We start from the raw sequence: 25,711 nt of genomic DNA on the forward strand, positions 1-25,711 counted from the left end.
TCTTTCTGATATTGGCTGTATCTTGGTCTTTCTGTATAGGAGTTCATTGGGTAGGTTGTGTAATATATAATTTGAGGGGGTGTCTTAGCTATGTGATTTATCACAGCGATGTTCTCTCCCAACCTCTAAGTTTCGTAACAGCGAATTCGTTGCGTATGTCCGTATGTCCAAGAATTGACCTACACATAGTTTTATATATCTTTGAGGCATTTTCCCAACTGATTCCTTCGTGAGGCATTCTGAATATTTTGCGAATAGATTCTTGCATATAATAACACTGAACATAACTTAATTAGATGGTTAGAATTCTTTTGAACTTATATCGCTTGAATGCAAATTGGCGAAGGCGCCAGTATCACGTTCAGAGAAATGCTATTGAGAAACTGAGTTGAATATCTCCCTCTTTATTCTGTGCTCACTCAATTATACGAGTTTAATTACAGAGTTCCTGTTGAGATTGAACCTTCTGCAGAATATAAAATGACATACTAATGACTCAATGGAATTGAATATCAGTTGGGACTTTGATTTATGCATTCTAAATAGAACAGTAAAGGTTCCTTCTCAGTTTGAGAGAGATTGTCAGTGGAAAGATTTCGTTGATACATAAAAAGCGAATTCGTGAAGCAGGATTTGCAATCTATTGTGAAGAAGCAATTATTAATAAAAAATAATTCAGAGCGAGGATTTTATCAATCGATTCATACGTTCTACAAAAGACAAAAACTGTAACATATGGAAAATGGTTTGAGTGGCAGAACAGAGGCATCATCGAATGCCATCTGAACTTCGCCCTGGGGTTGTTTTGCTTTTCTGTTCATTTGTAACGAATTTGAATCAATAAAGTCCTATTATAACTGGTCGAAGCGTTAAAGAGCTAGGAAAAGGTTATTCTGAATTCACAACAATAAGATCTGATAAATATTGATAAATTTAGAAAACTGGAATTATAAAATGAACGTCTGCAACCATGGAATCCCAAAAGAGCCTGAAGAAGATTCAAATACGTCATGAATCTGACTTCGTAAAAACAATATCGAACGAACGAAATGTTTTGTTACGTTACAAAATTGGAAAACATAATCTACACCATCCAAACAAACAAAAGCCTATTTTACTCAAGCTTTTTACAAGTAAAATCAAACAGCGAATATTGAAAAACTGGAAATAACTGAACCTTTCAATGCTTCACTAAAATAATATCTCTTATGATACTTTTTATTGTTGAGATTTTGTAATTTTTGTGATTTCAAACTAAGTTTATCTTGTCTCAGGTGCTTTTCATCGGATATTGTTTTTAAATATACCGTAGGGGGTAACTCAAGACTTATAATACTGTTTCAGTAATCATGAGCGTACGCAGCGAGGGAGCATACAAAATAATCGTTATAATAATAATAATGAACTTTATTTGCAGATAATATACAAAACAAAATCACCAAACAGTCAAAAAAAAAAAATATAAATATCTGTAGGCTTGGTTAATCGATCGTCTAGAGGTATGATTCGATTACCTGGCCTTTCGTCTTTTTCTCAGTGACTTTGTTGGATTTGTAATAATTAAACTCTTTTCAATTATTTACATCTATTTACAAAGCCACACTTATACAGTACAAACTAAGTATTGAGAAGATCCTAATTACGTCTTAATTACACGTTTCTCACTACGGTACTGAATTTTGTCTTTAACTCGTTTGTTGATTACTCGAAACGTCTTCGTTTATCACGTCTTCGTCTTACTTCAAGTTTTCGGTCGTCTCGTCTCTAACTCGTTTTGATTTAGTCCGCGAACCGTCTTTTCGTCTTACGTCTTAAGTTGACCGACCGAACTTGACTCGTCTTAATTTGAATTGTCTCTCTGCCGATTGGAACTTACCCTGTCTCGAATATCGACCTCCTTTCTTTCGGCTTGACCACACCCTTAGGGAAAGTACCATCCCCTAGTCCAATAAGAATTTTGCCGTACCGCCCACAAAGATCTTCGCGGATTCCTGGAAATCGAATATTCTCGAAGGACTAGAACCTGATACACAGATGTGACACATCTGGTACGACCGTATTGTCTTCGAATTTTCACAACCCCCCAGTAAATCTCTTCAAGATTTACAACTCCATGACATATCTTCAACACCTCGAAGAATAACACATCATTTTTACATTATATGTACAATAACAATTCGTTCCCTATAAATTCATTGAAATTGTCATGCCCTCGACACTTGAAGAAATAAATAGGTCTCCAAGCATCCGGTTGACCATCTCAATTATTTACAGGGAACAATAACTGGATCCTACATATCCTATAATTTTACTTGCAAAAAGGACACTTACGACAGTGAGACTGTTTATATGTAAGCTCCCAAAAGTTCACCAAGAATTAAAAAAGAAATATTCCAGCACTGAGCATATATGTAGTTAGATACATTGAAAAAAAATTCCCTCCTGTACACTTAGTGAACTTGAATAGAATTTGAAGAGAAAAAAAACCATCGGAGATCAAGCCTGCGCCCACATCGCTTAGGATTATTAAATGTTGTTGCTGGAATTCCTGAGATAACTATTTCAATATTGAAAAAAAACCTTTAATATGGAAAATTATGAAATTAGCGTAATTTATCGCTACGCTTACATTAAGGAAAAAAGAAGAATATAATTTTGGAATTGATATACAAAATATTTCCTAACTCCGTTGATACAAATTACTCCTTCATCGACAATACTAATGAATACAGATTAAATCCATTCGTTTGTTTTTTTTAATTCTCCAAGCCAATACTTATTATCTATAAGGATCAATCAAAATCATTATGAAATCGCCTTGTTGGTCATCAGCAGTTCGAATACATAATCTGAAATATCTGCTCTTCCTATCGATTTATACATCAATTGCCAAAGGAGGTTAATTGTTCCTATTCTCGATTGAGATTTATCTCATTTCACCTGGCATATTGTTACGCTCTAATTTTTTTCATGTTAAGTTGGAAAAAGATCATGCTATTCAATTATAGATTTAATTTCGAGATAATTGTGTACTATATAATCTCCAAGTGTAGGTTTCATGATCTCTGAATGATACTGCAATTTTCACGAAAACATTTATTCCTACGTCTCGTTTTATGATTTTATTTCTCCGAGTGGTAATTTATATTTGAAAAGTTACTTGTTGTTGGGGAACAGCGGTCTATCATTTTACATAAATGTCTGTAATTTTTTAATTTTGAGCAGAAAACACAATCCTATCTGTCCGCTAATATTATCAGTGAAGTATGCTTTTTGCAAGTAAAGGGTGTTGTTTTTAGAGCTATAGATCTTTAAATTGGAATAAAACAACGATGGATTATTCGATTGACATGAATTTTATTTATCCGCAAGATAATCTTATGGCATTATATCTTAAATATGATTTCTGGCATATGACCGCCACGACTGGCTCGGATGCGGTCCAATCTGGACGTCTAATTTTCGATGACTTTTTCTAACATTTGTGGCCGTATATCGGCAATAACACGGCGAATGTTGTCTTCCAAATGGTCAAGGGTTTGTGGCTTATCCGAATACACCAATGACTTTACATAGCCCCACATAAAGTAGTCTAGCGGTGTTAAATCACAAGATCTTGAAGGCCAATTAACAGGTCCAAAACGTGAAATTAGGCGGTCACCGAACGTGTCTTTCAATAAATCGATTGTGGCACGAGCTGTGTGACATTTTGCGTCGTCTTGTTGGAACCACAGCTCCTGGACATCATGGTTGTTCAATTCAGGAATGAAAAAGTTAGTAATCATGGCTCTATACCGATCACCATTGGCTGTAACGTTCTGGCCATCATCGTTTTTGAAGAAGTACGGACCAATGATTCCACCAGCCCATAAAGCGCACCAAACAGTCAGTTTTTCTGGATGTAACGGTGTTTCGACATACACTTGAGAATTAGCTTCACTCCAAATGCGGCATCGCTAAACAAAATAAAATGGACGTAGTGCGCGATACGTATTCCGCACAGAACCATTATTTTCGAAATGAAATTGCACTATTTGCAAGCGTTGTTCAGTCGTGAGTCTATTCATGATGAATTGCCAAACCAAACTGAGAATAAATCACTTGACAGCTGTTAAATCGGTCGCCATATTGAACAGTAATGCCAACTTGAAGTGATATACCTCGAAAAAAACACCCGTTATTTCCACGGTTTCATGTTCAATTCCGAAGAGGTTAATTAAATTCAATTTTTTTTATTTCACTTTTTCTTGATAAATTTTGGATTTGAAATATTCTTCGAGGCGGTAGGAAATAAGCAACCATTGTGTGAAATTCCTATTGTGTTTTCATTGATTGAATCATTCAGTTTATATTATAGGAAATTTCTGAAACGCAGTCAACATGTAACATTTGTTTTCGCTCATTAACATGTCATTCTGAAACGAAATAATCCATGCATAACTATTCATTATACAACATAAATAAACGAATATGATCTTCAATGCGGAACGTGAGCTATCATAATATCACAACAAAAACCTAGACTCGGAAGTTCTTTTGGTATTGAGAAGATATTTATTCAGATTCACGGGGGAACAGCTGTTTTGGTTTCGAGGTTTTTTGAGCTGATTTTATATCAATTTGATATTCAAATAACGTATTCATTTTTACCTAGGAGTTCAAATTCCTAAGAAATCTTATTTTAAATAAATATAAGTTATATTATTTTAACTCAAATCCGTCAGTGTAGTAAACAAAAGTAGATACGAAACTTTTATTTTAGTTTGAAAAAATTCAATATAATGTCGTACTTACAAACAAACAAAAAAATTTAAGAAATCAAATTGTCACTCAACACTTAGAAAGCTTCTTTTCCGCGACATTCTTGAATGTTTTTTTAAACAGTCCCTTTTTAGACTCCAACAGTAATCTGCGATCATGGGTATGTCCCATCTTCCTTGGTAGCGGTCCTCCAAAACTTTAATATCTTGGTGAAATCTTTCACCTTGTTCCTCACTCATGTATCCTAAATTTTCTGGAAAACAGTCTAAGTGGCTGTGTAAATAGTGTATTTTAATACTCATATTGCACCCTAAGGATTTGAAACTATTAAGCATCTTGTCAATCATTTCATCATAGTTTTGAGCTTTATGTTTGCCTAGAAAATTTTCTACAACTGCAACAAATGATGTCCAAGCTTCTCGTTCAACTTGATTTATTGAATTTATGAAGGCAGGACTCTTAAATAATTGTCTTATTTGTGGGCCGTCAAATATCGCTGCTTTGAATTTTTCTGTGCTCAACTGATGCATTTTTACCCCTATATATGTAACACATGACCCATTCTTATCAAGAGCCTTCACAAATTGCTTCATTAAGCCTAACTCAATATGTAACGGAGGAAGTATGATTTTTTCTCTTACTTACCCGAGTTAGGGGATTAAAATAGTCAGTTAGGTACCTGATAGGCAATGGTACCACTATTTATAGATTTACCTGGCATTTACTCAATTACAGACTGACAATAAAACCATTGTGTTTGCTTTAATGAATATATAATAATTTTAGACCTCTCATGAATGAATATACCGAATGAAACCAACATTGGTAGACAAGTTGATGTATCTAAAAAAGTAGAGCTGATAGAGAAAAACGGATTGAATGTACTCATTAAGCGTCCCAAATATAATTGAAATCAACTCCAAAATCCCAAGAACCAAAAATAAAATTTTTTTATTCGTTGCCTTGTGTTATCTTCGTTAAGTATTCAACATATACTGGTGAGCTTAAAAATAAATCATATGACATAACATAGGTAGTTGTCTGTTTATGTCGTTTAATCACTTGAAAACCATCCGAAGTCATAATGATGATTGATAAATTGATCTCTCACACCATACCTTACCTTTAAGGATATACATGACATAGTCCTTTTTCCATTTTTCAAGAAACTGTTCATACCCACTTGACTTCAATTTCTAGGCCGCAAAAAAGGTCAGGATAATTAACCTTGCGAAATCTAATTCATTTATTAGGTATAACAGCGAAAGTTCAATCCTTATAAATATGACAGGGGAATATTCATATACTGGCGTGAATATGCAGTTTAGCGACAAGATTGAGTAATCGCTTTGGTACAAGTAATTTCGTAATTTCGATGGATATGATGCAGATTCTGAAAAACGGATTGTTGGTAAGCAATCAAGAGTTTGAAAGGAAACTCTGCTAGTCAATTTAATCGAACAAACGGTGAAATTTCAACGGTTTTATTCAATATGGCGTATTGAAAATCTGCGCTTTTGCTACTGTCTGTCAAAGATATAATGCTTTCAAATGAATTATCAACTGCAAAGTTCATTTATATTGTGTAATAAACGAAACCGATCATAGTTACCAAAGGCACATTATGTTATGGCGAATTGAAGAACAACTGCTATTCAAAATATTCAATCTTTGAGTATATTTACATTTACATTTATTTTACAACATTAAGCGATACAAAAATATCATCTAGATCTAGGCAAAAGATCTGTGATAGTGAATAATTCTATCAAGCAAAGACCGATACAGTCAAACAAAAAATGTCTTTGTTGCTTTGTACTGATGTACATAGCTTTGAGCGTTGGTTCATTTACGCGCTCTTTGTTTTTTTTTTGTATCGAATAGAATAACGTTTCACTCAATAAGTCCTAAGGGCCTAACTAGTTAAAACACATTATTTCAAAAAAATCGACCACTCGTCATTCGTATGTACAAGATGTCCCAAGTCTCGAAAACTATTAAACTTAGAGAAAACATCTCCAATGGGTCTCTAAGTCTTATATAACTTTGCTTTCGCCGTCGAATTAAATAGATCGTAAGCTTAGGTATTTGTAAACATAACGTCATCGAAATATTAGTCGATTTGTGTCTGCATCATAAAGTTATTATTGATTAAACATTTCAACTTACGAGCCAAATTCTCGTCATTTGCGGGAGGTTATAATTTTCTGCATTAATATGAAAAAATCTGCGGCTCAGGCTCATCGAATGCTCTCAAATACCTATGGTGAAAGAACGCGACGAGAGTGGTTTCAACGCTTAAAGAACGGTTATTTTTACGTCGAAGACCAGCCTAGCAGTGGAAGAAAGAATTTTTTCGAAGATGCAGAATTGCATTACTTGATCAAGACGCAACATGAATTGGCAGGATCATCGGAAGTGACACAACAAGTCATTTCAAAACGCCTGGAAGTCATGGGAATGATTCAGAAACAATAAAATTGGGTGACGTACGAGTTAAAGCCGAGATATGTTGAACGGCGTTTGTTTGCTTGTGAAGATCTGCTTGGAAGGCAGAGACGGCCAAACCAAATATTCACGGTTCCAAGGTCATGCTCCGTATTTGGTGGGACCAGCTCGGCGTAGTGTATTATGGGTTGTTAAACCCGACTGAAACAATCCCAGGCTATCGTTATCAAACGCAATTAATGCGTTTGAGACGAGCTCTAAGAGACAAACGGCCGCGAAACAACGAGAGACATGATGATGTGATTTTAGAGCATGACAATGCTCGACCCTAGGTTGCGAAAGTGGTCAAGTCATTCTTGTAAACGTTCCTACCCCACCCGCTTCTCCAGACGTTGCTCTCCTAGACTATCAATTGTTTCGATCAATGGCACACGACCTGGCTGACCAGCACTTCCGGTCTTGTGAAGAAGTAAAAAACTGGATAGATTCGTGGATCGCTTCAAATGATGACCAGTTTTTTCCACGCGGGATTCGTTTGCTGCCCGGCAGATGGGAGAAAGTAGTGGCCAGCGATGAACAACATTTTCAATCATAAATGTGTAACCAGTAATTTACAATAAACCCTTGAATTTCTGAAAAAAAAAACGGCGAAAACAAAGTTGTTCACCTATGAGTAATTAGGCTTATTAGAAGATGGAGCAAATGTTACACTCGAGATTATTATCATCTTTTCAAACAGAAAACACGAAAATGAAAGTTACACAGTTTTGAAGTGTAATAACCAATGGAGTCATCTGCTCAAAGTTGTAGAGAACTAATGAGTACTATATTTCATTGATTCTTTCAGATTGAGAATTCGAGTATAAACTTCAAAGACTGTAAATCAAAGAATCTGAAAAAAACACGAATGGAAACTTTTGAGTCTTTACAAACTTGTTGCTAAAAAATCACTGATAAAACGGTATTTTCTTTGTATTGACCAGTTTAAACAAAGAAATCATTGTGTGTATGCTTATTGATAGTTTAGATAGCTGGTATACCATTGTTTATGAGGAGATCCCTCAATAAAAAGATTGTAATAACGTTATAAACCTATTTGGTTGGATGTTAATAGGAGGAGTGCCATAAAAATTTAATTATCCATTTGATAATATACTGTAAGATGGAGCTTAAAGCAATATAATATCATAGTATTATGATGTAGTGCTTAGTCTCACATGTCATATTTCCTCCTTGTTAGTACATGAGACCAGCTGATTCTAGTCATATCCGTTATAATGATGAATGGTGCAGACGATGAGTGGGATGAGTCCGATAAATAATTTGAATGAGATCACATAATCACTTGTAAAGACTTGTATTGACTTTAATTGATTGATATGCTCACTACGCATGATAGAAAATTATTTACTTCTGATTCACTTAATATAAGTTGAAATTATAGAAAAATGTTGCAAATCGAAGACTTTTTTAACAACAAAATGAGATAAAGAAAACTCCTACGTTTCCAAATCAAGGAAATTATACTGAATGCTGAGACTTTCTATTAATATTATTGGAGAAACTATTACGCATTTCAGTGTTAACTGAACTGAGGAAACATAAAGGTTAATCCACTTTGTGCTTCCGAAAATAAAACACACTTCCATTTAGAATATCGAATGGATTTTTATTTCAATATGATGCTCCTCCATGTGATCTCTTACAGGACTCGATCCTTGTGATGTGATTTTTGATGACTCGCCAGCACATTTCGGTAATATTTGTAACTTTTAGTTTTTCGCAAAAAAATTGATGATATATATTTTCTACAAAGTAGATACTGATATATTTTTGAAATATTCGTGGTAAAAACCAAAAATTATTACAAAAGAGCTAAAATTAAAATTTCGTGAAGGTCGACGTACAGTCCTGGCCTCTACTTATTTGCTTCGATAATGAAAAGTGGAGATGAAGTCAATGTATAATAACTTCGTACAACGTACAAAGTTTGGTCATAGAGGGGAAATGAATGGGTACCAAAGTTTGACTTATATGTGAAAAACCACGTGGTGGTAATCCCTTTCAAATCTTAATTTTAAGGAAAGATTTTGGAAAAAAAAAATAAGTCAAGTGTTTCCTGAACTAGAGCCATTAGACTCTGCTCTTGAAACTTGATGAACAATTTTCTCGAAAAATAGTATTTAGTGATGACGATAATATTGGGTTGAATGGTTATGTGAACAAACAAAATCGCAGGATTTGAGTGATGAAAATACAATACGAAACTGATGAGACACTATTAGATCCATATAAAGTCACTGTGTAGTATGCATATTATGCTTACTTCTTATTTCATTGAAGAAAACACAATGTTAATTGTTGTTGAGAATAATCTGGAGGATATGTGGTTTCAACAAGATGGTTCCATCAGCCACAGAGCTACCTTAACAATCGATTCAATGAAAACAAAATTAGGTGATAAATTTATCACAACAAATGGTACAGTTAATTGGTTAATACTCGCTGTATACTGTGCTTTCTTTCTGTGGTTATATGTTTTAATCAAAAGTTTATGCTGATAATCCAACAACAACTGAGCAATTTGAAACTCTACATTGAACTTACTCAGAATAGAGCCAAATTTATGCGAAAAAGTGATGGAAAAGTAGGTTGTCAGAATACCGAATTTCGTGAAAAAAAAATGAGATGACTGAAATTACAACGTAAAAGCTGCTCACTTAACGACAAAACTTCTTCAATTTTTTTTCCATGGCCAAATATTTATTGGTTGTGATAGCGACTTCATTAATTATTTAAAATTGAAATTGAATAAAATATTCCCACTCAAAATTACTGTGGAAGTTTGAATTTTCAAAAATCCTTTGGCCAGTATAAAGGAATAAGACCATGACTAAATATTCAAACAGAAAATGTCATTAATTGGGACGTAGGTTTGTTGTGAAACTAATTCCCTTATTTTTACTTTGAAAAAGCTGTCTTGTCCGACAACCTGCTGAGCAATTAGGAGAAAAGGAATTCAACTATGCAAATAGAATCTATATGAGGAAAGGGACCCTTTCATTTATCATAATCTCTATTATTCATGATAAAAACAGATATTTCCAGTTCTTGCTGCGGCCTTGTGAATAGCATAGCGATTTTTACTATTTGAATTATTCGATATATTCAACATATATATGTAAATGCTCGGTGATAACATGATTTACGTACATGTTTACAGACAGGTAGACGTAAATGTGAACAGTATCATTGAATTCATAACACTTCACTCAATAAGTCTCGGGCCTAACCAGTGAAAACAATTTTTCAGAAACCCCTGTAACTCGAGAATGAATAAAGAAATATATGATCTGCTTTCTGATATCTGATTATTTCGAAAAATGAGCTCGGGGGTGCTTGAAGATTTTTTTTCTAAGTCTTATAGTTTTCGAGATGCTTTCAGTGAGCATCGAATTTGGGATACCTGTATTCCAAGGCTCTACTTACTTTTCAATATCTTTTTGCAGAAAGATTCGTCTTTGCTTCCTTGATATGCTTCAATTTCACTTCTTCATCAGTACCAAATTTCTTTGCCTGAATATTCTTCCGAGGTTTACAAAAGGCTAGTAATCACAAATGTTTATTTATGTATCAGCTCATAATCAGACTTATATTATTATTTACTGATTTAATTATTTATCCTTACACTTTTTATTGTAAGGTGAAATCCAATTTCACCTTACAATATATTATTATTATTATTTATCACTGAGAGCCTGATCTGGAGGATGTGGTGGGATGTCGATTTGCGACAAAGAGCATTGTGTTGATGACAAAGGATTTTTTCTTTTACATTTGAGCACCTGTTATCAATCAATACAATAACGTTATGTAATATGATTGTTGATGGTTTTACCTTTATCAAGAAAGTCAATGAACAATATTCCATGCGTGTTCTAAAATACGGATGCCATAACCTTGCCAGCTGACGTTTGAGAGTTTTTTCGCTTTGAACGGATTTCAATGACTGTTTACCACTCAGCTGACGCTCTCTTTGACTCAGGTGTATAGTTATAAATCCATATTTCATTCACTGTCACAAATGGCAAAAAATCCTATTTGTTTCGCTCAATCAGCTACAAATAGCGTTCGGAATTGACGATGCGTTGTTGCTTTTAAATCAGTGGTGAGCAAGTTTCACACCATTTCGAGAAAAGCTTTCTCAAGGACAAATAAATGTTCTCGCAAAATAATCCAGTCAATATGTGTTTTTCACAAGAAAGTTTTGAGGTAGTTTTGATTTAATCGGTTTCATATGATTTTTGGGTTGCTGAATCCGAACTTGAGGTTTGCCACCAAAATTTCGTGATCAAAAATTGAAAAAATACAAAAAAAAGTTAAATATTCCATTTTTTGACAATTTTTTGTATATAATTTGGAAAATAACAATTTTTTGTGAATGACCAAAATCCTTTCATCAAGTTTTTTTTGTCGAGGCATCTGAATTATATCCCATGTATGCTGAAAGATCTCCACGGAATAATTTATTCTTGAAAAATTCCTTTCCTTAGCAAATCGAATTTCGTTAGATATTTCGAGATACAGATTCGGTTGCAAATAGGAAGAGAAAACGAATGTCGATAAAAATATTCAGATTGATGAGGTGTTTAGCAACTGAGCAGACTGGTTTTGTGGGTCAAAAGAATAAAACAATCAGACAATTATTATAATCGACTATTATAAAAGTCAAGGATTCGTGACTGGAAAAAAAATGAAGATTCTACATAAGAGAATGTCATTTTTTACCATTCCGTTTTGTTAATCGACTTGTCAACCTCCTTTAAATTATTATTATTTTTATTTGTGATGCGTTGTCTGCATAAAATTTGTCAGCTTCTTCCATGTCGTTTGGTTAGATTATTTCTAAAATTCATTTCTTCATTTCAAATCTTCGAAATTCATGGATTGTTTTCCAAAATGAGGCCAATGCGGTGTACCTGTCGATTTTTGATTGCCTAGTAGGTTTTTCGAGTACACAGTAATTTCGAGAAGTTGCCTCGTTATATATTGTAAACCAGAATTTAAGATGTGTTAATGTTTTTCTGATAACTTCATGCTATGACAGGATATGTTATGTTTTCGATGTTCTTCAGGAAACTAACATCACCTTAGAGTAAAAGAAATAGAAAGAGGGAGCATGCATCATTTTCAGTTAGCAAATTTTGTGCCCAACATGAACTATCAAATTTGACAAGAAGCGCGCGGAAATGAAAACATATCAGTATATGATATTCCACTTAAATTGACGAGTTACTCCACAAAGAACGCACTTTTTATGTCCCAGGGTGAATCAACGTTTCATATTAACTTGAAATATAATGAAATAAATACCTTAATATGTCAGAAATTCAGAAAACAAACTTCAAGCGCGCCAAACGACGTGAAACAACCGATGACATTAGGAGAGCAAAAGTTGCGAAACCTTGGATTTCAGCAGGTAGATACAGAAAATAATAAATGTTCTGCTCACTATAAATTCAACAATTAGGGAAAATAACGAATTCCAAATATTCATATTTGCATATTTAATCGGGATACACTCAAATAAATATATTTCATTCAATAAAATATACATTCATAACGATAAAGTAAAATTGTGGATTTGAAAATGCATCACAATTCGACACCATAATCTAACCATGTTGGAGACATGTAAAATTGCTTATAACGGTGTTTTTTTTTCGAGGTATATAACTTTAAGTTGGCATTACTGTTCAAGATGACGATATTTTGTTCAGCGATGAAGCGCACTTCTGGTTGAATGGCTACGTCAACAAACAAAACTGCCGCATTTGGAGTGAAGCTAATCCTCAAGTGCATGTCACAACACCGTTACATCCAGAAAAACTGACTGTTTGGTGCGCTTTATGGGCTGGTGGAATCATTGGTCCGTAATCTTTCAAAAACGATGATGGCCAGAATGTTACAGTCAATGGTGATCGGTATAGAGCCATGATTACTAACTTTTTCATTCCTGAATTGAACAACCATGATGTCCAGGAGCTGTGGTTCCAACAAGACGGCGCAAAATGTCACACAGCTCGTGCCACAATCGATTTATTGAAAGACACGTTTTGTGACCGCCTAATTTCACGTTTTGAACCTGTGAATTGGCCTCCAAGATCTTGTGATTTAACACTGCTTGACTACTTTCTGCGAGGCTATGAAAAGTCATTGGTCTATGCGGATAAGCCACAAACCCTTGACCATTTGGAAGACAACATTCGCCGTGCTATTGCCGAGATACGGCCACAAATATTGGAAAAAGTCATCGAAAATTGGACGTCCAGATTGGACTACATCCGAGCCAGCCGTGGCGATCATATGCCAGAAATCATATTTAAAATGTAATGCCACAAGATTATCTTGCGGATAAATAAAATTCATGTCAATCGAATAATCTATCGTTGTTTTATTGCAATTTAAAGTTCTATAGCTCTAAAAGAAACACCCTTTACTTCCTTTATCTATGTTTATTACTCTATGAACTTCACTGAATTCACGTCAGTGTTCTTCTTATTTTTTTGAACTTCTATTCTTCTCTTATGGTGTGAAATGTAATGAATATAATCTCAGGTTCAAATCTCACGATATTACATTTTTGAATAGTTTTTCTGTTATGATTTGATATGATCTCATATGTTGGTATGAATGAATATAGGTAAATCTGAATACATTTCTATTCATAAACACGCAACATAGCTGTACTTCTTCTGGTAAAAAAATAGCACCGAAACAGTAATCATTTAAAAAAAAGTTAGCATTTCCATGTCTACTTATAATTCGAATTTTGACACATTTCACCAACCCAATTATTGCATTTCCTCTAATTGACAGCGAACTCGATGTTCGAAAACTGACCAGACCAGCTTCAAAATAATATGTAACATTCGATAAAGATCAACACGCATCCGAAAGTACCAATAATTATGACCTCATTCAGGTAATTTGCTTCGTTGCCCATCTCCTATGCATGGTAAATCTCTTCGTATACTCCAATTATTCCAACAGTGGCCGTTATGCTCATACATTGTATTGCGAATCAATTAATTACAATCTGGATATCTATTTTTTTTTTTAATGGAGACAGCGCATGCCAACTGAAATCGCCAATTGGATGCACAAACAAGAACGAAATCTCGTTACATTATGCATTTCTATGGTTTCAATAGCAGGCAGGAAAGCTGGCTAATTAGGTGCATTTACTGGTCGATTTCCGAAAGCTGAAACGGTAAGGTGATACGATGAGACGATCATAGATCGCAAGACACCTGGTAGTGCTGGATATCGGTGGTTTCAATGAGATTCAGTGACTGCAAGATTACTGCAATACCAGCTGAGAAATCTGGATAAATTACTGACGTTTTATATGAAGGTCTGTTACAGACGTCTCCAAGAATTTGTTCACCTGATTCGAATATAGATGAAGATATTAAGTTTACGGACAAGAATTTAAGGAGCTAACGGATCTAACCACAATATTCCAATGGATTGTAGAGATAAATTAACAAAGTGGAAGAAGTAAGTTTATTGTTATTATCTTCGACAGAGAGTTAGCATTGAATGGTGGGCAAAGTTCAACATTGAATTACAATGATAAGTAAGCTAACTTCAGGATACAGAGGACACTAGGGTAATGAAAAACGCTGCCTTTGATTATTTATTACAAAATGGTTTATTGGTATCTTCTTTTCAGACAATATCTATGTCTGAAGAACTTGGACGGGATTGGAGAGTTTCCGCTAGCGAAATATATTTCAGACCTTTCTGAACAATCTCCCGATACGGACAATGTTTTTTGAATAGACATATTGGCAGGAATGATAGAGCGATAGGTTTGGAGATAAGAACTCAAAATTCATGTTCTTATTTTTTTTCGAAATCAATTGGGCCGAGAAAAGAAAGCCGATTTTCTGTTATAAAAATGCCTGTTGAGTCCACTAATATATTATTTGGATAATATATCTCGATTCAAGAAGGTTCTATAATTTTCGGGACACCTCTTCTTATTTTTCATCAAGAATACGTCTGATTTGAATAAAAATAATGGTCCTAAAATAACACCTTGCTGAACCCCTTCTTCTAAAGGAAGAAAATGAGATTTCTTATCTAACCAATCAACTGTTTTGAATCTTCTTCCTAATATGGCTCTAAACTGAGCATCTCTGAAGCCCTGGTAAGTGAGCTCTCTATTTTAGAGACCGAGATACTGGCTGTTTACGTATACGCTCAGAAGTGTCTTAAAATGAACCTCAAGGGGGCGCATGTTCACATCACCACGTTCAGCCGGACCACGCTGAGATCCCTGGAATCGTACTGCCAGGGGTCTCTGTTGACCTTGGTGTGCCGAAACACCATAAGGCAACTGGCCAGAGGCAAAAAAGTGACTCTAATATAGGTACCAGGGCACTGTGGTGTTGAAGCCACCACAAAAAGCCGATGAACTTGCAAAAAGGGCATCAATGTTAACACCTGCTGGACCTGAGCCTTTCTGTGGGCTAGGAAAAGACCAATATAAGGCTGCGGTCCACCACTTGGAGTTGCATAACAGGATAACCCACTGGATTAACACTCCTGGACTTACTCAGTGATGATTTCACTTACCTACGCCAGAAAGCTCTTGAAGCTGTCGCGAGCTGAGCTCCGGGCGATGGTGGAACTGCTGACAGGAAAAATCAGCAGATGAGATTTGCAGGCTCTGTGGATCAGAAGCAGAAACAGCCGAACACATGGTATGCAAATGTTCAGAGCTGGCTGGCCTAAGAACCATTTATATGTGGAAGCCGGTCCTAGATACCAGAGAGGTAACGGCCAAGGCCCCTAAGGAGGTTGTCAGTTTTATTAACATCATTGACGACCTCCTTGGGCTTTCATGAATGAGTAGGGTAGAGAACAAAAGATCTATATGGTCGCAGTTCCTGGAAGGCTTACCGAGCCACAACGATCCCAGTTCAAATAATAATAATATTGATTGCTTGGTATTTTTCATCGAGGATATATCTGACTTGCCCAAAAATGATGGTCATAAAATAGCACCTTGTTGAACCCCTTCTTAAAGAAAAAAATATGATTTCTAATAATTTACAACTGTTTTGAATCTTCTCCCAATCAAAATGAATTAGAATTAAGCCGCCAGAATAATGAATCCTATACTCGGGTAGTATTATATTCAAGTTCTCCATTTCCATCATGGAAAACACAAGAGTGCACAACGGATTGATAGCTAAATAAAGTATTATAAAAAACCCATCATTACAGACGAACGCCGACTGCCTTCTGCTTATCTAATTCTTCGTTTAGGTCTGCGGTCATTCTCATTCTGTCCATCACTGGAAGAAGTGAAATCGAAAGGAAAACTTGAAAAATCCTAGCCCAATCTGATTCGCATCAGCGGTACTTCGCAGTTCAGGAAGTCGGTGTTTTTTCATTGTCGAAATTGCCGGTAGAACAAGTACTATGAAAGTGTCATATTCAGGTCTCCCAGTTTTGATTTTCTATGATCGAATCTTCTATTTTCAAATTGAACAGAAAACAAAATTTACAACGGAAATATTTACAGCACCCTCTGTCGGATTTTGTCTTTTAACGAATTTAATCGTGGTATTCAAGATCCGAAGCTTACAACCAACTAACAATTCTGCTTATTTCAAGTTTCTAAATAGATAGATAGATCACTTAGAAGTGTATTCTCTTCAAGAAGTCCTTATATAATTCTGTACATGCTTCTTATAGATCGCCTGGTATTTTTCATCAAGGATTTATCTGACTTGTACAAAAATGATGGCCCTAAAATAGCACCTTGTTGAACTCCCCCTTCTAAATGAGAAAATATGATTTCTAATAATTAACAACTGTTTTGAATCTTCTCACAATCAAAATAAAATAGAATTAAGCCGTCAGAATGATGAATCCTAGAGTCGAGTACTAACATAATCAAGTCCTTAGTTTTTCATCATGGTAAACACAAGAGTGCACACCGGATTGATAGCTGAATAAAGCATTATAAAAACCCATCATTACAGACGAACGGTGACTGACTTCTTCTTATCTAATTCTTCGTTTAGGTCTGCGGTCATTCTCATTCTGTCCATCCCTGCAAGAAGTGAAATCGAAAGGAAAACTTGAAAAATCCTAGCCCAATCTGATTCGCATTAGCGGTACTTCGCAGTTCAGGAAGTCGGTGTTTTTTCATTGTCGAAATCGCCGGTAGAAAAAGTACTCTGAAAGTGTCATATTCAGGTCTCCCAGTTATGATATTTTCTACGATCGAATCTGCTATTTTCAAATTGAACAAAAAAACAAAATTTACAAGGGAAATATTTACAGCACCCCTAGTCGAATTTTATCTATTAACGAATTTAATCGTGGTATTAAAGATCCGAAGCTTACAACTAACTAACAATTCTGCTTATTTCAAGTTCCTAAATAGATAGATAGATCATTTATAGAAGTGTATTCGATTCAAGAAGTCCATGCTTCTTATAGATCGCTTGGTATTTTTCATCAAGGATTTATTTGACTTGTACAAAAATGATGGCCCTAAAATAGCACCTTGTTGAACTCCCCCTTCTTAAGAAGAAAATATGATTTCTAATAATTAACAACTGTTTTGAATCTTCTCACAATCAAAATAAAATAGAATTGAGCCGTCAGAATGATGAATCCTAGATTCGAGTACTAACATTATCAAGTCCTTCGTTTTTCATCTTGGTAAACACAAGAGTGCACACCGGATTGATAGCTGAATAAAGCATTATAAAAAACCTATCATTAAAGGCGAACGGCGACTGACTTCTTCTTATCTAATTCTTCGTTTAGGTCTGCGGTCATTCTCATTCTGTCCATCACTGCAAGAAGTGAAATCGAAAGGAAAACTTGAAAAATCCTAGCCCAATCTGATTCGCATCAGCGGTACTTCGCAGTTCAGGAAGTCGGTGTTTTTTCATTGTCGAAATCGCCGGTAGAAAAAGTACTCTGAAAGTGTCATATTCAGGTCTCCCACTTATGGTACTTTCTACGATGCTCCGGCGAGACCTTACTGACAGGCAGTACCGTAGTAACTGTCTGAACCACTGGGTTGCACGAGAAAAGATCGAAGAACGCGGGTAACATGTGAGCGCGCTTAAATAACTCATCAGTGATAACTTGATCCACATTCATTACTGTTATGTGACTTTACTTTTGGCTCTGATTGTTTTCGTGGTGCTTGGTGCATGTTTAAGATGGCGAATTTGTTCTTCAGATCCAGTTCCACTTCGAGGAAGAAGCATAGGAATTCGGGATCTAGGATGTTGAGGTACTAATGATAGTTATCGAATGCTTGATGATTGCAAGGTAGCATCTGCGGTGCAAGAATGATTGTCGTCTTCGAGTTTGCGAATTTTCTTTTTCTGCAATCAAGCGAAGAGTGTTATAAGCTTACAAAATATCAGTATGTTTATAGTTTTATAGTTTTTCCAATATAGTTGCAAAGCAGTTGACATGTGCTAATTTGAATTTTAATGACCACTTTACTCTCAAATAAGATTCCATAAATTTTTTTGTGCCCTTGTTGAAGTAGGACAGTGGGCTATCATTCTGCCCCAATGTCTATAATTTTCGAATTTTGGACCTCAGGTGGTGTTTAATAATAGGACAATTCTGCCTGTCCAGTATACGATGAAATTGGTACAAATGGTAGACTTGAAATTGCAGGTTAATTTAATAATTGTATTCTATTATAGAGATTTGGAGGTTGATGCAAAATTTATGGAGAAATTACAGGAAAATGAATTTGAACCAGAGCGAAACAGCTTTTTTCAATATCCATACATTGAATTGAATAACAGATGAATTGTTTTTGAATTTATACCTAACCTCGTTAAGGCTAGTCTCATCAATACATGGGCGCCCGCAGAAATTTTTCTCAGGGGGGGCAAAATGAAAATTATTGAAAAACGATAAGGCGTCCATGATTGTCATTGAAAACCGGAAAATTGTTGTGAATCCATATAACTTTCCTTTTTTCCTTGCCCTTTGGTTTGAGAAAGTTATATTGAGGGTGTTGTGCTGAAAAATGAGACAATCAAAATCTCAGGGGGGGCCATGGCCCCCCCTGGCCCCCCCCTGTGGGCGCCCATGCATCAATATTCAATTTATAATTAGCAATTTGAATCAGTACTTATTCGAAGTTCAGAAAAAACATATTATTGTCCTGAAATTCAACAGTTTTGAAGCACATATAATCCGAGAAGTTATCCCAGAAAACATCTCATCTGAAATTGAATAGTTCTACATTGGTTTGATTATCGATTTTACTGGATTGACAATAACATTTAATAGACACTAAAACTATAAACGAATAATGTTTGGAATAGTAAGTAATTGCAATTTTCATTTGCATCCTTACTCAAATAGAATGATTCAATTGAATCATCTGAATCTCTGTTAGGCAATATTAACAAATGGAGATTCAGATCTTCAAGTAAACTCATTAACAATAGTGAATAACTGATGTGGGGGTACTACAAGGATCTGTTCATGGTCCAAAGCTTTTCATTTTTCCAACATTTCTTTGTAATCTACCTTAATATTCCATTGCACAAAACTCGATGAATATTTGTCCTCCACCACGAGATGACTACTGATTTTTCAATAAAAAAATAAATCTTTGGAATAAGTCAAGTAAAACTCCTTTTCTCAAATCATCCACTCGAAATCTTTACATTTAGAAATGTGTAGAAGGGATATAAAAATCCTTTCCCCATCCAGAGCTTTGTCCTGTGCTATAAAAGCAATTCACACGGTTTTTCTATAAATACAATATTTTTTAATCAAAAGTCCTATCCTCAATAATTATGGATAAACGCCTGAGTGATATGAGTTAAATTCATCAAAGAGTTCAAATACACGATGCTAAATATTTTGTCTCTTTTTGAAAACCGTTCTCCTCAACACTGAACCAACATTGTAAAAAAAATCAATGAAAGACTTTTTTTTATTGATAAATACAGTAATCATCATTCAACTGATGTACAGAAACATTAAAATGTACTATAAAAAGTCGTACATCGTATTGATGAATAATTTTCATTGTATAAAGGAAGATTTATTCAATGAAATTTTGAATATTATTGTGTTCGCTTCATTATTCGATCAGTTGTAATTTTTATCAATATTGTATTACTGTTCGTTGAAAATTTACGAATCAGTTGATGTACGACTTTAGGTATACATCTAATGAAAAAAGTTTCTCTATTCAATGAATATTTTATCGAAACAACGAACATCGACATCATTTTTATAATCGTGATAATGATGTACAGGGATCCATAATATCAATGAATTGGAATAAAATTCCATTGAGTTTATTTAAAAGTGCATTGTATCAATGAAAACAACTTGATGATTGCCATTCTTCAATACAATGAAAAAATTTTTTTTAGTGAATGATTTGAAATATTCTACGAGATGGGAGTAAAGTCCTAGTGTAGAATTTGCACTTGAAATTGATTTGAAATTGAATAATTTAACAAATAAAATCGGATGGTGGTGTTATAATTGTACCGGGTTTTTCACTATAATTTGACCCCCCCTTTAACTTTGTTAATAAAAGAGGTAAAAAAAAATTTTTTTCACAAAAGTTTCACGAAATCGACTAGTGTTTTTTAAAATGATTTCACGAAAATTTCACGAAATATATATAGAGTGGGCAACATATTGATAGCAACTTCAGTTTTTCAGATGGAACACCCTGTATATTTTTCTATATTTGACTAGCTCTTTTTTCCCTGATTTCGAATATATAACATATGTTTGGCCTATCTCTCTTATTCTGAGTACCACAGAGTTTCAAATTTTAAGAACCACCTGGCAAACTAAGTTATCAGTTTTCAAGTGGAAGGCTGCGATAACTCAAAATGCCCTTTTTTTGAGTTATCTGGTTGGCAACGATATGATATACGTTTTTCACTACAAATTGAAATAGGATCATTCGGGTGCAACTCCATATATTCTCTCCTTCTAGCTTTCTTATTTTTATTGTTCTCCACAAAAAGCGAAAATATTTCAAATTTTTCCGCTTCTGTATAATGCATATTCAATGAGTAGTTTTACTCAATGACAAACGTATGTTGTATATCGTTTCCAACGAGATAACTCGAATAAGGGCAGCCTTCCACTTGAAAACTGATTACTTAGCTTGCCAGGTGGTTCTTAAAATTTGAAACTCTGTGGTACTCAGAATAAGAAAGATAGGCTAATCATATGTTATATATTCGAAATCAGGGGAAAAAGAGCTAGTCAAATATAGAAAAATATACAGGGTGTTCCATCTGAAAAACTGAAGTTGCTATCAATATGTTGCCCACTCTATATATATTTCGTTTTGTGAAATCATTTTAAAAACACTAGTCGATTTCGTGAAACTTTTGTGAAAAAAAATTTTTTGTACCTCTTCTAGTAACAAAGTTGAAGGGGGGGTCAAATTATGGTGAAAAACCCGGTACAATACAATACAGTTCAATATCAACATTCTCAACTTGGAAAACTTTAAAAGTCCTAAAATTGTCAAAATTTTGGGATGTTATCATTTTCTCATATCAATACACAAAAATCATGATTAGCCTTGTTGTGAAGGAAATAAGTACAATTTTTTCAAATTAAAATTTGAAATATCTAAATGAGGGAAACGAGTTGGTATGGATATGACAAAGCTGTGTGAGAAGGTTATATAATATATGTTTAATTAATTTCGATTCCATTCAGAGGAAATCCTTTCATTCTAGTCAGGCAGGTTTATATAAAAAAGTTCTCAGGATATGAGCCTGGAACCTGATTTTACTTTTTTGAAAGACAACATTTGACAATAAGCACAATACTAGATAAGGTGTGAACGAACTTTTCATTTGTGTTTTACAGTGTTTCGACCACAATGCTTCCATCTTCAGGAACCTAAAAGTTGAAAACATTCATTCCATGGATAAGAGTATAATGAAAAATTGTGAACTCATAAAATTTAACGATAGATACATTATTGCATTTTATGTTTAGGTCAGGAATTGACCAGGTAGTTTGAGCAGAAGTCTTAATTATCTATTAGTTTTGGAATATTAAAATATGCAATTTAATTCATCATGTTTCATCTATCGAAGAATAATTTATACCTATTAGTATTGTAAAAAGTGTTTAAAATCATATGAAGATGAGAGTTATAACTGTCCAAACATCAATAAAATGAGTCGAATTCGAAAGTTCATGTTTTTCTACCGAAAAATAGCACTCCTCTCAAATAAACAACTGTGATTAATTAATACATAGTGTCACATCTGACATATGTTGCGTTTTCGTTAGTGTCTCTGCTGATGGATACCTAGTTCTTGTTATTTCCAATAACCGGTGGCATTAAGAATGATTGCCTGTACAGGTTTGATGTTTTGCCTGGTGATTTCTTTATTAGTCGCTCTGATTTTGGACTGAACCGGATCTTTATATTCGATTTTGAACTGTCATTCATCTATTGAATAATAGGAATTGAGAATGTACCAATTTCATATTTCGGAAATGAAAGCACATTTGTATACAGGATGTATACAATCACTGTATCATGCCCTCGTTGTATTGCGATAGTTTGTCCTTCAATGCTCGGCTCAAACGCACTAATGGTGTTCGATTGGTTCAGTCGGTTTCTTCAACTCATAATACTCTAAGCCGAGCTGGTCTCACTGATTACTAGGTATGACCTTGGAACGCATGTCTGGAATATCTCCATGATTTTCTGCGCTTGAGATTGTCGAAATGAACCCATTTTTTGTCTCCAGTCACAATGCGATGCAGTTATTTTTCCGTCTTTGCCTTGCGAGCACCTGTTCACAAGCGAATAAATGCCGTTCAACATCTCTCGGCTTCAACTCGTACGTCACTCAATTTCCTTATTTCTGAATTATTCCCATGACTCTCAGGCGTTTTGGAATGGCTTGTTGCGTCACTCTCAATGATCCTGCCAATTCTTGTTGCGTTTGAGACGTGTTTTGATCAAGTAATGCCTCCAATTCTGCATCTTCAAAAACCTTCTCTCTTCCACCGCCATGCTGGTCTTCGACGTCAGAATCACCGTTCTTGAAGCGTTGAGAGCATTCGAGCAACCTCAGATTTCTTTATACTGAAGCAGAAAATTAAAACTTCCCGCAAATGACGAGAATTTGGCTCGTAAGTTGACATGTTGAATTGTAAATAATTTTATGATGCAGACACCAATCAACTAATATTTCGATGGCGTTATGTTTACAAATATCTAAGCTTATATTTATTGCAAAACGGCGTAAGCAAAATTGTACTAATATTATCACAATGAACACAAAAAACTCCACGTAATTGGTTTGTGATCTAAATAACAAGTTTTTTAAAAAAAAAAGGAACCTAAAGAACTAATATTCAAGATTTGAACTTAATATCTCAAAGCCTGAAAGAGCTATGAAAAGAAAAACTACAAGAATCTTGAAACTTTTTTTAACGCACACTTTTGGTATATGGCATTCTCGGTTTTGCTTTAGTCTTTCAGCTAAATTTTGTACGATGTGTTGGACACTTATGGCGCCATCTAAATCCGCTGTCAATGGCCACTAGCTTGTTGGTACCGGTGTTCTAACTTTAAATAACAACAGTCAGACAACTCCGAAAAGAACTGCAGCAACGCTTCACAGGCGATATGGCAAGTATAGTCGTCTTGATGAAACCGCTTTTCATTTAGAACAAAATCTTCATCTATCTGATTACGATAATTGCAGTATATCGTTACCTAGCTCGTCCTCCAAAAAAATGACACAATGGGTCCTTTAGACCTAGAAGCGCACTAAACAACGCCAGACGAAAGCAGCTAAAGAAGCCATCATAGGAAAAATAAGCCTCATTACTGAAAATTTTTTCTTGCGTAAAGTAGATATAGGTACACCTCTTGTTGTTCAAGGATGAGTTAGTGGCGTTATTCTATCGTTTAACACTCTATGTGCACTAATTACACTGCTCAACAATTGATAGGGATCACTTACTTGTTCTAAATTTATTTCTGAAATATTCGCTCCAAGATTATAAATTTAGTCAGATATCAGATAATTTCAGTTGATAATATGGTTCACTTGAGAAAAGAATGAAAAAATGGAAAGTTGGAGAGAAAAAAAGACTTTATTAGGAACACTCAAAATTCTGTGTTTGAATAACATAAAAATTTTATGATGAAACCACAAGAAGGCTGAAGTTTCGGTTAAGCTAGTACCTAGTTGGTCCCCCACGAGCTCGTCTCAAGCATTCTACCCTACGAGACATACTTTCGATCAAACGATTTATAAAATTTTGGGGCAAATTCGTCCAAATATCCCGTAAAGCGTAAGAAAGGTCCTCCAGGTTATTGATCGGTTGTTCTAAGGTTGACAATTGTCTAGACATATCAGACCAGACATGTTCGATGCAATTCATGTCTGGAGAGCGAGCTGGCCAGTCCATCCTATCAATAGCATGAGTTTCTAGCGCTTCATTAACCAGACGACTACGGTGTGGACGGGCATTATCGACAATTGAAATGAAATTCTCACCCACGGCAGCCGCAAACGGAACAATTATGGGTTCAATAATCATATCGTGATATCTCTGGCTGGTCATGGTGGTGTTCTGCAGAACAACCAACTCTGTGCGTTGGTTCAAACAAATGCCTCCCCATACACATATAGAACCTCCGCCAAAAGCTGTTGTGGGTACCATAAACTGTTCTGCATACCTTCGACCTCTTTCCCTCCAAGCAAGAATACGTCCATCGGAGTTGACCAAACGAAATCTAGACTCATCCGTAAATAAACATCGGCTCCAATCTTCAAGTGTCCAATTGCGGTGCTCCTCAGCCCATTGCCGTCGATGAACCCGGTGTTCCCTATTCAAACGGGGATGTTGTACCCTCCTACGTGCTCTCAAACCACGAACATGTAGTCGTCGTCTTACAGTCTGGTTCGAAATTAGAACTCCTGTTGCAACTCTCAGTGATCTATTGAGCCGCGACGCCGGGTAAGTGGGATTTCTCCTAGCATTGAGGATCAAAAGACGATCTTGGGCAGCTGTTGTACTGCGCTGCCGACCTCCCCCATGAACATAAGCAACTGAGTCGTTTTGAATGAACCTATTCCAAGCCCGAGTCACGACACTTTGCGAAACATTCAACCGCCGGGACACTTCTCGCTGGGACAAACCTTCCTGTATCCACCGTATGATTTGGTCCAATTGCACAGGAGCCAAAAGTCTTCTCGGCATGACTGATGAGCTGATATTGTTCTCATTTCTTCAATTATTGTCACCTTATGTGTTTGAACGAGAGAAAAAAACAGATTTAATAACAAATACCACATTGCTTTTCACTCCACCTGTAACAGCCTACAGATAATAATCGATTTTGTGAACAAGAGCCGATGAAGTGAGGAAGACTTTGATATAATCAACTCAA

At 35.2% G+C, this 25,711-nt stretch overlaps 1 protein-coding gene and 1 long non-coding RNA gene across 3 annotated transcripts in view; both read left to right on the forward strand.

The window, feature by feature from the left end:
* The window catches only part of LOC123682030 (ankyrin repeat domain-containing protein 12), an 83,757-nt gene that overhangs the window by 24,027 nt on the left and 34,019 nt on the right, over positions 1–25,711 (forward strand). The window contains exon 1 of one of the 2 annotated variants that reach the window (XM_045620411.1): positions 18,298–18,547. The exons of the other annotated variant lie outside the window; for it this stretch is intronic. Within the exon in view, the coding sequence (XP_045476367.1) occupies positions 18,465–18,547 (83 nt within the window). The 5' untranslated portion in view covers positions 18,298–18,464. Of the gene's footprint in view, positions 1–18,297; positions 18,548–25,711 lie in introns of those variants that run through there. 2 annotated transcript variants of the gene reach the window in all.
* Positions 14,616–15,229, forward strand: LOC123682031. The gene is made up of 2 exons (XR_006747766.1): positions 14,616–14,884; positions 14,948–15,229. It is a non-coding gene; the product is annotated as an uncharacterized LOC123682031 (long non-coding RNA).

The sequence above is a fragment of the Harmonia axyridis genome, chromosome 6, assembly GCF_914767665.1.
Source record: "Harmonia axyridis chromosome 6, icHarAxyr1.1, whole genome shotgun sequence".
NCBI lineage: Eukaryota > Metazoa > Arthropoda > Insecta > Coleoptera > Coccinellidae > Harmonia > Harmonia axyridis.